The sequence below is a fragment of the Drosophila novamexicana genome, unplaced genomic scaffold, assembly GCF_003285875.2.
Source record: "Drosophila novamexicana strain 15010-1031.04,08,12 unplaced genomic scaffold, DnovRS2.1 tig00001089-arrow-arrow-pilon, whole genome shotgun sequence".
Classification (NCBI taxonomy): domain Eukaryota; kingdom Metazoa; phylum Arthropoda; class Insecta; order Diptera; family Drosophilidae; genus Drosophila; species Drosophila novamexicana.
The window spans coordinates 702,312-716,623 of NW_020824841.1; the positions used below are offsets into that span (position 1 = coordinate 702,312).

Consider the following 14,312-nt stretch of genomic DNA (forward strand, 5'->3'; position numbering starts at 1 on the left):
TAAATTTGTATCTGCGCGCAAACACTTAACATTTCAAGCACAAGGAGTTCCCGATTCTTATACTTTCTGGAGGAACAGGTAGGCAACGCCGATATATATTGTGTTCGATTTTTAGAGAGGTTCAATAGTTGTCCATATGCAGTTTTGAGGATTCCAGTATATAGAGTTTAACGGCTTTTCATCTACCATTTAATTAAGTTGTCGACTTTAAGATTGTAGGAGATAGGGATAAGAGTTTTCTAATCCAGACTATCCGACTAGAAATACCCTGCATCCAGTTCTAAATTGTCGTCAAGTAGGTAAAGTGATTTTCATTCTATGTATTTGTTGAGGTTCCAAATACCAGCGTCAACCTAATTCCAACTATTCTCAAAAATATAAAGAGTACTCGGTACATATACATGTAAACAATAATACTCTGCAAGTTTAATATCCTGCAAATTTCATAACACTGAAGCTATTCAAATAACAATAAGTTTCTGTTTGTGAATAAGGAAAAGCGTAGCGCAGTTGTTGTTCTCCGAAACCCCGTAGCCGTACATTGTGTCTGTATCTGCATTTGTGTGCATATGAGTGTTGGGTGCGTGTCGTGACACGGGCAAGCACGACGTAACACCATAGAAAACCTATATAGTGCCTGGGAATGCTTGCTAGTGGGTAATATTTTATGCATATATTTATATTGTTATTTAAATATTATATTTTTAGCCAATCTACTTTTTAATACAGTTTCACAATCACTAAAATAGTTTTATATTGTTTAAGTCGATTAGTAATGACAAATCCGACGCACAGCAAATGTAGATAAAGGTACATTTTATGTTTGTATTATAAATATATGTGTATCAGACTAGGGCTCTGTTAGACGACTAGCGTCTTGTACATAGCTTCTCTTTAAAAACAACTTAACTTAGGCTGAGTGCCCGTTGTCATGGGCAACAGTTTAGAACAACCAGTCAACTTGTCATGCTCATGTACGAGCTTATAATTTATATTTGTTGCTCCGGCTTGGAGTAAAAGCAGCCAGCAAGAACTGAGAACCCCTTGGCCTCTCTGGTGGAGTAGTTGGCTGCTTCAAGGACAAGTCGCTGGCGATTATGAATGTTGCGTGGCGGGAAAACTTTCAGCAAAACGAATAAAATTTCATTAGCGTTCCACAACAAGCATAATTAAATAGCATTAATGGCTGTCAAAGATGTCGAAAAGCCTGAGCCTGGGAATGAGCACGTGCCCCATGCGCGCTGCTCAGCGGAACGTGCATCATGCAACCAGCTGGCTATTCCAGTTTTTCGGTTGGTGAACACGTTATAAGACCATAATTATGTCGGAATTGGGCGGAGCCCCAAATGGGAATAGCAGCGAAAGTTGACAAAATAATATAAACTGCGTCCATAGCTAGACAACTGGTATTCATATTAAAGGAATAATATTTACTTTACTTATTAAAAAGTAAGCTGAATTATTCTCGATTTTTGAAGAGGGAGACACATACTGAGTACCATTTTAATTTGTATTAATTTACTTCTCTTGTAAGCTCGCATTAAAGCAGCTCGCAAACACTTCCCGAACCAGTCCCGAGTACAATATATCACATTACATCTGGCCGCCGTCTTTTGTTGTCGCCCCATCATAAACATCGATGAGCTGGGCTGAAGTCTCATAAGTAAAATGAGATAAATATTAAGAGCCTTATATTTAATGTTACATGGTTTTTGGGGTATCTTCTGTGGAAAAAGCACAAAGGGTTGTTGACTGCGACTGCGGATACAGTAGCACGCGGCATCAAGGTCCCATCTGCTGTTGTCGCCGCATTTGGCTAAAAGCATCGAAATTCAGAGTTGGCTCTTAACGCCAAATCAAAGAACTGTGTACAAATCCTTTTGTGGCAGAGCGAGGCATTCAAAAGTCGTAAATTTGCTGGCTGTGTGCTCCCAGTCCCAGTTGTGGGTCCTTTATGCAGCCATTATCTTCTTCTCTGTCTTTGTCACGGTCTGGCTGCCATTTGCTGTCTCTGTTGCACGCATAAATTGGCAAAATTTTAATTTTCCACTAGATTTGCGTGGATTTCTGGCTTGTATTTGGTTCGTCCTTCTCGATTTGCTATGCTTTGATTTTTAGACTTGACTGTGCATACCATATGTGTGTATATGGGGTATTGGTTGTGATTCCTTACTGTCGATAAAGGATGCCAAATTCATTGGCAACATCTTTTCCGAGAATTCTTTTATCTTTTAGTCTTTTCTTGACGGAAATTCTGGCTGCATCCGTATTGTTATTGAGCTCATCTGTGCCATTGACCAACTTTCAAGTCTCTCAAGTGGAATCAACAGCAATTTTTCTGATTTTTAACTGTCAGGAGCTTCCTTTTGTACAGGCCTGACAGCATGGCATATGATGGATTTTACTGGCAAAGAGCTACGTGACCCTGCGGCGTGCAACAGCCGGATATAAGAATTGAAGACTTAATGAGGTGACATTGTTCTAGCATAAGCGGATATGGGGACACAGCAAGAACGAAATCTTTTTCATGTTGCACTCAATGCAATAAACTTCATTATGCCCATTTTCTTTCATTTGTCACTATCTGTATCAACTTTTTATGAATAATTTGCTCCTTTTATTCTGCCTCCAATGAAAGTGGGTACAAAAAATGGGCTGTGAGAATTCGAGCAATAGACAGCAGGCAGCACTTCAAATACTTGGAGTATATAAGTATATTTTTGGTGGACATAAGCATCTCGAGATGTTTATATCCATATACTCCTAGTAGTTGAACATTAAAAAAATATACCTCTTCAACAGATATTGCCTTGCGTTATTAATATTCACATATTTGAATATCAATATTTATACAGAATATCTCATAGTCGGACATAACCGACAAGAGCATTCCTAGTGGTTTCTTGCAATTTCAATTATCCGTGATTTCATTAATTCTCGGGCACAGCCAAATGAGACGGAACCGCAATGGGTGGATTAGGGGGGGAGAGCATGATTTATGAAACACTTCAGGAAAAACTTTCAAAGGCAAAAATTTTAAATAACCGTCAAAGGCAAAGGCAAGAAAATTATTTTTAATTAATATTCACATATGAAAGCTTTACAAACAGCTCCACTTTAGGCACACACACAGACTCCCCAGGCCGCCCCCAATTCAGCATAAGACACTTGACTTGCGTTTTTCCGCTTGGCAAAGCGCACGGAAAATATTTTCAGTAACGATAAAATTAAATGTATTTTGCTTAAAGCTGCGAGTTGCCTGCATCTTGATTAATTGCTTGGTTAATTGCGCGACAATGGCTCGCTGACAAGAACACCTCAAATTTCCGTATGCCCAATGCGATGAGCGACAGGGGTTGTGGCCTGTGGCATGTGGCGTGTGGTGTGTGACATGTGGCATGAGGCAAGCGGCATGCGGAATGAAGAGTAATCGACGAAGATGTAAATGTGGCTGCTGCTCATCACAACTAATTACAGTTTCAGTTTGAGCGCCGATTTGGTGCCATAAATTAAACACGCACTGCAATTTCCTCAGAGCCAAGGTATCCTAGGCATCCTTGGGCATCCTTCGGCATCCTGGCCAGTCCCTTTTGTAAGATCCAAAATGATGCGCAAATATGCAAACTGCGTGCGTGTTGTCGAAAGTTGAGAGCACGTTGCAGGAGATAGGGTGCCGGCTGTCGGCTGTCGGCTGCTCTTTGTCCCAAAAGCAGCCGCGAAGGGCATTAGCATTCGTTTGACAGTATGATGTACGTGCATGCTCCACTTGCCACTCGCCACTCACCGCGCGCCGCACGCCGCATGCCATGCTCCGGATCGCATTAGAATCCATGACCAGACCAGACAGCAAACAAAAGACAGAAGACAGTTATTGGCTTTACGGCTTACTTAATTAAAAAATAATACATCCACATTAGATTCCCTCTGATTTCAGTGTCTCTTTGTCTCCTTGGCGTTTGTATTTAAAGCAGGGCTTTGAATGGACTGTTAAATATTTAACAAGTAAGGGGTTCTAGTCGGGAGCTCCCGACTAGGGGATACCCTGAACCCTCTTCTTCCAACATCAAATGCATATATATATTCTATTTTAGAAGCTATATGTCAAGTTTGGTGACTCTAGCTCTTATTATTTACCAAAATTGCCAAAAAACAGGATATCGATATCGATTTTTATCGATTGCTTGGAAACGGTGTAAATTATCGATTATCGGAAACAAACTCGATCTGCGCAGGCCCTAGGAGCACCTACATCTAAAATTTCAAGTCTCTAGCTCTTATAGGTTCTGAGATCCTTGCGTTCATACATACGGACGGACGGACGGACAGACAGACGGACATGGCTAGATCGACTCGGCTATTGATGCTGATCAAGAATATATATACTTTATGGAGTCGGAGAAGCTTCCTTCTGCCTGTTACATACATTTGCATTTTGCACAAATACAACATACCCTTATACCCATTTGTAATGGGTTCAGGGTATAATAAAAATAAAGCAAAATAATCTTAAATTATTATCTTATCATTATCATGTTACCATATACCTTCTTATGTTTAAAGTAAGCTTAGAGAATTTTTTCATTCAAAATTAATATAGAATAATTTCATTTAACTTAATTTTAGGTAACCACCTGTCAGCTTAAGCCATTAATATATAAAACTTAAATTAAAGTATTCCCTCTATATTATCTTTTCATAATATATATTGACGAAATAATCTGAATCTATATTTGAGATGTGCCTAATTTATCTTCCCATCAAGCATATTCAGAAAAAAAATAAAACATTTTTTGTTATATTTGGTTTTTGCCTTGTCATAAGTAAACAAAAACTCCTGTGTCACCTTCTGAGTTGCTTCATTTGCATGCGAGAAATGTTGAAAGGCTGAATAATAATAACAAAAAGTAAGAATTATCGACGTGCTGAAGTTTACATACCCTGCATATCATTTCCTGTTCAAAACTGATCAGACAGTTGAGAACCATGGCAAACACACTTGAAATGTGGCGGCAAACTTAAGAAGCACTTAAATTAGGTCTTATCAGAACTTATAACTAAGACATTGACGACTGCCAGAACTTACTTAAATGTAATTTGAAATATTTACTTTCCTAAACGTGCTTTGTAAATATCCTGCAAGGTGTCGCCAAAATGTAAACATTTGAAGGGTATACTCATAATAATGTGCCAAATAATATGGTGTGTAGGTGTTGTATAAGCGCTATGAATACAAATGGCAGGCCCTGTCCTCACTCAGTGTTGCGACTTTAATTGCACAAGAGCCGTAAAATTTTGATTAGCTGCTGCAAAGGACGCAGGCGAACGAACAGCACCGAACTCTCCTAATACCCTGTATTCATTAAATTGCCTAAAAAGAGGAATTCAAAGCTTGTGGAGCTCTAAATAGCAAGCTTTAAAAGATTATGCCGAAAGGGCGTAATTAAGCTAACGAGTGTACTAATAAATATAATAAATATAATGTAATAGGAATATTTCACTTAACCTAACATTTTTTAAGGTAAAGCCTCTCAATTCGGTATATAAACATATTTGACTGCCCTGTTTATGCACTGAAAAATTCATTAAGGTCGGACAATAAGCACCGAGGTTAATCAATTCCATAGTTTCAGGACTAGGGGAAGAAGAAGCTCATGTACATGTGTGTGTTTTTCTCATTTTGTATAGAGGTAAGCTAGAATGTTTGTGAAGGCAACTAGGCGCGGGGAATAGGGTATCTTCTAGTCATTTATAAAATTTTTTTATACCCTGAACCCATTAAAAATGGGTGTAAGGGTATATTGTATTTGTGCAAAAGCCAAATGTATGTAACAGGCAGAAGGAAGCATCTCCGACCCCATAAAGTATATATAAGCATCAGCATCAATAGCCGAGTCGATCTAGCCATGTCCGTCTGTCTGTCCGTCCGTCCGTCCGTATGTATGAACGCAAGGATCTCAGAACCTATAAGAGCTAGAGACTTGAAATTTTAGATGTAGGTGCTCCTAGGACCTGCGCAGATCGAGTTTGTTTCCGATAATCGATAACTTACTCCGTTTCCAAGCAATCGATAAAAATCGATATCGATATCCTGTATTTTGGGCAATTTTGGTAAAAAATAAGAGCTAGAGTCACCAAACTTGACATATAGCTTCTAAAATAGAATATATATATGCATTTGATGTTGGAAGAAGAGGGTTCAGGGTATCCCCTAGTTGGGAGCTTCCGACTAGAACCTCTTACTTGTTTTGTTTTGTATGTATGCTAATGAAAGGGAAGTTGTTTGGCAATATACTTAAATATAAACCTTGGATAATGCAAATGTAAGCGCTGAGTGTTTTTAAGTATTTGATGAAGCATTAACTTGTGTTAACAAACACATTTGCCACTCTGTTGTTATTGCATTCAGTTACTATGAACGGAGGAAAGATCCTGAGGTCTAATGCCTAATGGCAATCATATGGCACACCAATTATGAACAAGCATAAAAAATATACAAGCAGCCGTTAACAGGTATTGTCCGGAAACTTATTCACCCAGTTCCATACAGTGTTGTTTAGCTTGGACTATTTGCAAACTTCGCTACAGGTTACTACAGCAAATAATTAGCTTCGGTCACATCTGGGCTCTTTGACATGGAGATCGAAACGGGTTTCCATGGAAATGTAGTATTTATATGATTTTCGATTTTCCCAAATATCATATAAAATCTCTTATTACTTGTAATAAATAATTAAGCTGGGCTTTTGGTGAATTCACAAAAATTCACTAGCAATGTTAAAGGAAAAAATAACGTTGAATTTAATAACGTAACGTAAAGCAGCTACTACGTCATTATGTAATGCGTTATTCAACAGCCAAAATAACAACGCCCACATGCACGCGGACGATATTTTTCCAAAACACAGAACTACAGCTGCATGGCTTGGCTTATGCTTAGTTTATTGGAACGGAAGGCAAATAAATTAGCAGAAATGTAATAACTGCAAAAGTTTTGTGCAACGCAATCTGAAAGGCTGTGTTGCCAGCAAAGGAATTAATATGCCGACGCAGCGCACGATGAGTTGAAATGCAATTTATAGTTGGCAACGGAGAGACTTTGGAGCTTGGCAATTAACAGCAGGAATCCAGCTGATGACAACATGCATCGAAAAGCAATTACCAAAGTTGACGTGGCCAAGTGGCCAAATAATAGCATTGAATTGGGGTAGGCAACTCCCCCTGAATGGAATTGCAATTAAGTAAGGCCGAGATAAATGCAAGAGCTTGTCGGAACTAGCAGTTGTTGGATAGTTCTTTTGATGAATTGGCCAACAACAAATATCGAAGTTTTCCACAGCTTGTTCGTTCACTTGAGCCATTGCCATTGCCATTGTTATTGCACTATGCACGCCCTCAATGCTCAACTGTATGTATACTTATTTGAAAATTACTCATACGCACCGTTGCAGCTTTGACACTTGTGTGATGGCATTCAGGTGCCAAGGCCAAAGCAAAGGCTGAAGCCAATTGCCGACACCCAGGCCTATTCCATTCATAAGCTCATCGAGCAGAATTGATGCCCCGGAATGTGCACTGATCATCGATGGCATTGTTGTTGTTGGCATTGTTTCGATTACACTTACGTTTATGTGCCACGGAAACGGAAGCCGCTTTGACATGGCTCAGCACAAAACAAAAATTGACAAAGGGGCCCGTCTTTGATGGAACATGGCTTCATGCCGCATGGCAGGTGGCAGCTGGCAGGTGGCAGGTGGCAGGAGGCAGGAGGCAGGCGGCAGGCGGCAGCTGGAAGGTGGCACGTGGCTGACAACATTGCGTTTGTGTCACGAACTGAAAATCAAAATTTATCACCCATTTGCCGTGTCTTCGCCTTGGGCGCTGACGCGTCCCGCTCCTTATCGCATTTCCTGTGGCATGCAAGGCCAATTACATTGGATAAATCATGAGCAGCTCTCATAATTTATTCACTTTGATCTGTAGCATCGAATTTACTCTGGTAAATGCAATTAAACCGTATTAAAAACTCACATTTTAATGTCAAAAGATAATGCATAATTAAATCAAATTTTATTAAATTTATTAAGAATGAATCATTTTCTTCGCACTGCCGAAGATGAAATACCATTGCAGACGTGTTTAATACAAAAATTTAATTTTTGTAACATTTGTTCCTAAAAGAGACATACGTCCCTTTAGTAGGTTCACATGAAAGTATATTTCAAAATTAAAAAATATTGCTTGCAGTTTGTATATTCTCAAAAATGTTCTTAATAAACTCATTTATAATTATCGATCATAGAATAAGAAAGGAGGTATTTGCTCTGCATATGCTTTGCGAGAGTCTACATTCGAAATTTGAAGTCAAGAGTTCATATAGGTGTTATGCCTTCGTTATATTTATTTACACAGCTTTTTACACCCTTTTAAGCCATTTGCAATGCACTCAAGCAAATGTTGATGTTGTTGTAAGTTATTTGCACTCGGCAAGCCGCACAATTTCGGTATTAATTGTGCCACAGAGACGGTGACCGTGGCTGAAGCAGAGTCAGAGCTAAGGAGTACAGCAACAAATAACCAAAGAAAAGTGTTGTAAAGTGGCAACAAGTAAGTAAATTTGCCACACGATTGCACTATTGCGTACATGCTCGGTCGCGCACATGTGCATGCAGCATGCATTCCAGCCCATTGCCATTTTCATGCCGATTCCGCCATTTTTCTTCTTCTTCTTTTTTTTGCAGCCATTTCCCAAGAAGTGGTCCAGGTGTCATTTGCCATGCGCTCAACTTTTACGGTAAACTTTGCTCTTTTATTTTGCTGTCGCACAAACTTTTCATCGGCTAAGCCGTCGTTGAGACTTTTCAAGGTAGCAAAAGAAAAACTTTCCATAGACTCGATTTCTATTATTTTTTTTTTTTTTTGTGCCACATCATCAGCAGCAATAATATGTGTGAATGTTTGTGAGGCAGCCTGTGGGCATGTCCATTGTCCGCGGCTGGCACGTGCGGCACTTGCCGATGTTGCAGCTAGCCATCCATCAATTCAAGCTACATTTATTATGTATCGAAGTGGACATAAAGCAATTGCCAGTCTGAATTTATATACTTTATACTTTTTTTACACTCGACGCGGTTAAGGACGTGCCGTCAAGTGTGTCATCGAGGATTATTTGATAAGCTGGAATTTTGTTTTACATATTCACCTTTGTTTTCGGCAACCAGCTAGACAAATATCCGACTTTAAATTATTTATAATCTAATTACAAAAACTTATTTCAAGCCGTTTTTGCCAATTGAAGTGGTTCGAGTCCGCGCACACACATCCACATGCTGAACAGTGGAACAGTGCGGTGGAGCCCCGCAGCCATGCCACGCCCATATGCGACGCCCACCGCCAGCATGTGGAGATATGTATCATTTGCATTGTTGTACTTCACTTTGTATTTGCTGTTGCTTAAAACAAATGGCCCAAAATCAATTAAACTCAAGTGAACTTTTGGCTTGAAGGTGGATGGTCCTGTGCCTCGGCCTCGGCCTTTGCCTGTGAATCTGCCTCCGCCTGGGGCTGCGGCTGTTTCGGCTGATACTTGGGTTCATTAGCAAAAGACTCATGAATAATGCCAGTATAATTAATTGAGAACTCAGCAACAGCAAACAACACGCCAGCCAACGCAATGCCTTTTTCCTCCCAATGGGCCTGTATTCGTCCCAATGGATGCTTCGATTACTTGTTAATCATTCGCATTTAAGTTTCGAGTAAAACATTTTGTAACCAATCCCCCCGCTCACCCTGCCCTGCTCTCTTGGCCGCTGGTCATTTTTGCTGGGCGGTAGACGGACGTAAACCGATTTTAATCGCGCAGTTTTAATGCGAGACACTGGGCACAGCGGGCGGCAGCCTCATTACCTACTTTGAATAACCTCACCCTCACGCAATCAGCAATCCGGGCGCACGTTCTGTCAGCCTACACGACATTCGACAACGAATGTCTTTCATTTACGCGTAATAAAAACGAAATCTCCGCTGAACATTGGCCGCAGAGCGGCTTAGCAGCTCGCGGTCTTTAATACCCATAACTTATTGTTGTCGTCCCCATTGCCATTCCACGCAATACCCTGTAATGCAGCTAAGCCCCAACTTAATGGACTGGCATTACTTTTGTCGCTCAGCAACTAAAAGAAATGCAACGCTCAACAAAGTTTTCTAGCAATCGAGCGAGAAGAATTATATTTTATTTAAAATTCTCGCATCAAATAACAATTGAATTTTATTCAATTTGATTTGAGTACATTTAAGACCCGACTCGATGATTGTAAAGGGTATATTGTGGGTGTGGCATACCCCAAGAGCACACGGCCTTTCAACTCAGTATTGTTTTTTCTTGTTTCTCGTTATTCATCTTGTTTACCCTGTAGCCATAAAATGCTTTAAAAAGGCTGTCATCAAAATAAGCTAATGTATGTATGTGACAGCCATGATAAAGACGGTTCTTATACCAGACGACCTCTCGTCCATATACGCGCGTGCCTCATTGGTCTGGAGAAAATATAATTTATTTATCTAAGCTAAGGCATATTTCGACTAAAAGCGATCAAAAATTTATTTAGTGCAGAAGAGATATTCTGGTATGTGTTGTAAGCGTGAAGGTTATAATTAAAGGAATCTGAGAGGATCTTAGGAAAATAAGATATTTAAAACAAAATACCCCTTTGCCTCTCCAACTTCCTTGAATATACTTCAGCATGGAATGAAAATGTTCTGGAACCTTCCAAATACCGAAGATAAAAGCTATTTTTAAATTACAAACATTTTATTTAAAGAGTATCCACGTGTCGAGCACTCCCGACTATGGCATTCTCATTTGGTTTTTCGTATTTGTTATTTTTTGTGGCACTTGCTGTGCGCTCGCCCCGGCTTGCTGCCTCAAGTGTATTTTACTTTATTTTGTATTTAATTTACGGCCCACATGACTGTGCCTTTCTTCTACAGCAGCCCTCCCAGATTCTCAAATTTCGCATTGGCTCTGGCAAATTGGTGTGGCTGTTAATGGCATACAATACGTGTATGAGCCACGCACGCTGATTACAAAGAAGTACGCTTAAATATGCATGAGGCAAAAATATATTGAATTTAAGTGACAAAAAGCTCTGATCCGCCCCTCTCCGCCATTTCCTAAGCTTTAACTCACACACAGCATGAGCTCCCTTACTGACAGTTTTTTAAAGCAAAACAAATTTAAACATACCTTTTAAGACCTTGGAATAGTTAAAAAATGTGTAAAAAAAAAAGGGTATTTAGGGTTTGTACAAATGTAGCAGGCAGAAAGAGACACAACCCCATTAAGTGCATATATTTTTGATCAGGATGACGAGCGAGTCCCTATGTCTATATCTCCGTGTGAACGTTGAAAAACTCTAAAGGCTAGAGATTTTAATCTTGGCCATACACAAACTATATATTCCCCGTTACCAACGCAAGTTTATAATTTTTTCGATATCTCCTCATTTTCAAAATATCGATAAAAATCATTTAGAGCTAGATACACCAGCCTTGATAGGTAGGCCCTCGTATAGTATACACAGATGAGGAACATTTCTCTTTTTGAATACCTCCCACGATTCGTCCAAATTTAAAACGAACGAAATATACACAATTTGATTAGGGTATCTCCTGATCGGGCTCTCCCGACTAGAGCACTCTTGTGTTATTGTGTATGTGTGCGACAAAACAATTGAGAACATAAACATCATTTGCAGTTGCAGCGGCCGCTGCTGCATTACTTTCTACCGCGACAGCGCCCGCGACCGCCAGCAGCTTTGTTAAATGGGGCATTCCATTGTCGACAACTGTTTTGGGCATCCTGAGGCATTCATTGCATTTGACATCCCTATCAGGACAGTGGGCATATTGTGCCAGCAACTTATGCACGAATGTGCATACGCATGAAAATTAACTCGTACATATACAATCTCTTCCACATGGGATTGCTTAAGTCGAGAGTGCTCGACTATGCCTTCTACAGACTGCTCTGAATGGATAATCTTATAAAACCCGCTGGCGCATAGAAAATTTGATGTTTTTATCCCTTTACGTACACCGATTAACATGATTGACATTATACAGTGAAAGCTCTTCCAACGGAGTCTTCTATTAGGCAGACACATCTTGGACAAACAGCTATACTTTAAACATTATGAATCAGTCAACACCAATTCCTGCTCCATAAAGTTGACACTTCTCCGTCTGTCGCTGTCCACCAAAGAAGGTTTTCACTGTACTCTATACACCTATTTGTGTCGATGTATATTCTGTATTCTTCGGCCACACGGTGTATCAATTTTATTATTATTCAATTGAAACTGTTCAAATTAATCTGCAGATTAATTTGAATGCTGTCAGAGTAAAGGACTGACAAAAGCAGGCTCGTGACTATATGCTCGTGAAAGGGTCCGATAATCCTTATCTTCAAGTTAACAGCCACATTATTATCATGTCAAACACAATTTCATTTTATATATTCTTTTAATCTGTTCAATACTTGACAAAAATTTAAAACTTCAGCCTTTAACGAAAGTGCTACAAGCCAGAAAATAATAAAACATTTTATTATTAAATTATTGAATAAATGTTTTGATAATATCTTAAGCAATCGGCTCATGCACAGGATCAAAATGATTTGATAACATTTATGAACAATTTCTTGAACGAAAGAATGGGCAATTATTTTGACCAAAGTAGGCTTCTAAATTTGAGTCCACACAGCTGGCTCTCAGTTGATCGTCAATGTCATTTCCGGGAGCAATGGAATCGAAGCGTACAGTTAGTCGAAATTTCAAGGAATTTTGAGTAAACACACAAATTTAAAATAAAGCACAAACACATTTCTTCAGTAATTTACAAACGGTGAGTTTTCTTCTGGTTAATCGGCCAGCCTGCTTAACCCATGCAACTGCCTTGCAGAGGCAGTATCCCGTGCAGCAACAGAATGGCTTCAGGCATTGAAGTTTCAACGGAGTGCAAGGGCATCTTTGAGGAGATACGCAAGCTAAAGCAGCATCGCTATGTAATCTTCGCCATTAAGCAGGAACGCGAAATCAATGTGGAGGTGGTTGGTCGCCGCAATGCCAGCTATGATGACTTTCTTGACGATTTGCGTAAGGGCGGCCCCGAGGAGTGCCGCTATGCGGTCTACGATTATGCATACCATCATCAGTGCCAGGGCGCCTCCTCCACTTGCTTGAAGGAGAAGCTATTCTTGATGCTGTGGTGCCCGATGCAGGCGAAAATCAAGGACAAAATGCTCTACTCCAGCTCCTTTGCTGCACTCAAAAAGGAGTTCAATGGCGTACAAAAGTATATACAGGCCACCGAATTGGACGAGGCTTGTCGCGAGTGTGTCGAGGAGCAGTTGCGCGTCCTTGACCGCAACTGAGCGAACTACTTAACCAATAACTCTAACAAGAACAACAGCAACAACAACAACAACAACAACGCACACTTAAAAATAGCAATAGCTAGCAAAAAAAAACCCAGAAACAAAAAAAGAAAAACAAAATCAAGAACGCACCGATTCACTGGCACCCAAATTGGCATTCAAATTGTTGAGTTGCATATTAAGTAATTATCTTTAAACTTCTCGGTTGTCAAAGCATTATTCCCGTTACACATAAAGTTTTGCAAGCATCAAGCAACCATCTTTGCATTCCGACTCCTACTCCTCAGTCTGCGGCAACATGTGCCACATTTGCAGCCGGTTCCACTTGGTGGCAATTTGATTTGATTTTGCCGCTTCTAATGAGCCCATTTAACATTTGGCTGAGCGGCCACTGACTCGGCGCCTTAACTCTGCCAATCGCTTTCCACGAATATCATTTTCCAGCACCAACTGTTATTTATTGCGCCCGGCTCCTACATAGGCCCCACCCCCTCACACAACACACACAGCGCCGACGGCTTGACTAAAAATAATTTTTGTTGCCGTCGGCGGCGGCGTCTGAGTCGCTGGGGAGCAGGCAAAACTTTTGCCATTGAGACTTTTTATCTCATTCATAAATCATGACCAAGTTGCGAGCGGCGCCTCCAGCCCGCGGTCCGCCACCAGCAGCCCGCAGCCCGCAACGAGGCAGAACGCGCCAGTCTTTCATTTCATTTGGCGGAGCACTGGAATTAATCAAATCGAGAATGAGCACGTCGCCAGCTCAAATTAAGAGTAAGACTCAAATTTTCGACATTCCCCTGTTTGATGAGTGCAATAAGTGGAATAGTGGAGTAGTCGAATGGCAAAGGAAACTGAATCAGATGCCAGCTGAAGGGGT

The 14,312-nt window shown here is 40.3% G+C and overlaps 1 protein-coding gene across 1 annotated transcript; it reads left to right on the forward strand.

The window, feature by feature from the left end:
- The first annotated feature begins 12,783 nt into the window (after positions 1–12,783).
- Positions 12,784–13,676, forward strand: LOC115766309 (cofilin/actin-depolymerizing factor homolog). Its single transcript, XM_030710192.1, has 2 exons — positions 12,784–12,900; positions 12,958–13,676. Exon 2 carries the CDS (start codon positions 12,983–12,985, stop codon positions 13,427–13,429), a length of 447 nt encoding a protein of 148 aa, XP_030566052.1. The 5' UTR covers positions 12,784–12,900; positions 12,958–12,982; the 3' UTR covers positions 13,430–13,676.
- The last annotated feature ends 636 nt before the right edge of the window (positions 13,677–14,312 follow it).

Coding starts and splice junctions, on each gene's coding strand:
- LOC115766309 (XM_030710192.1), top strand. CDS start 12,983: ATGGCTTCAGGCATTGAAGTTTCAACGGAGTGCAAGGGCATCTTTGAG.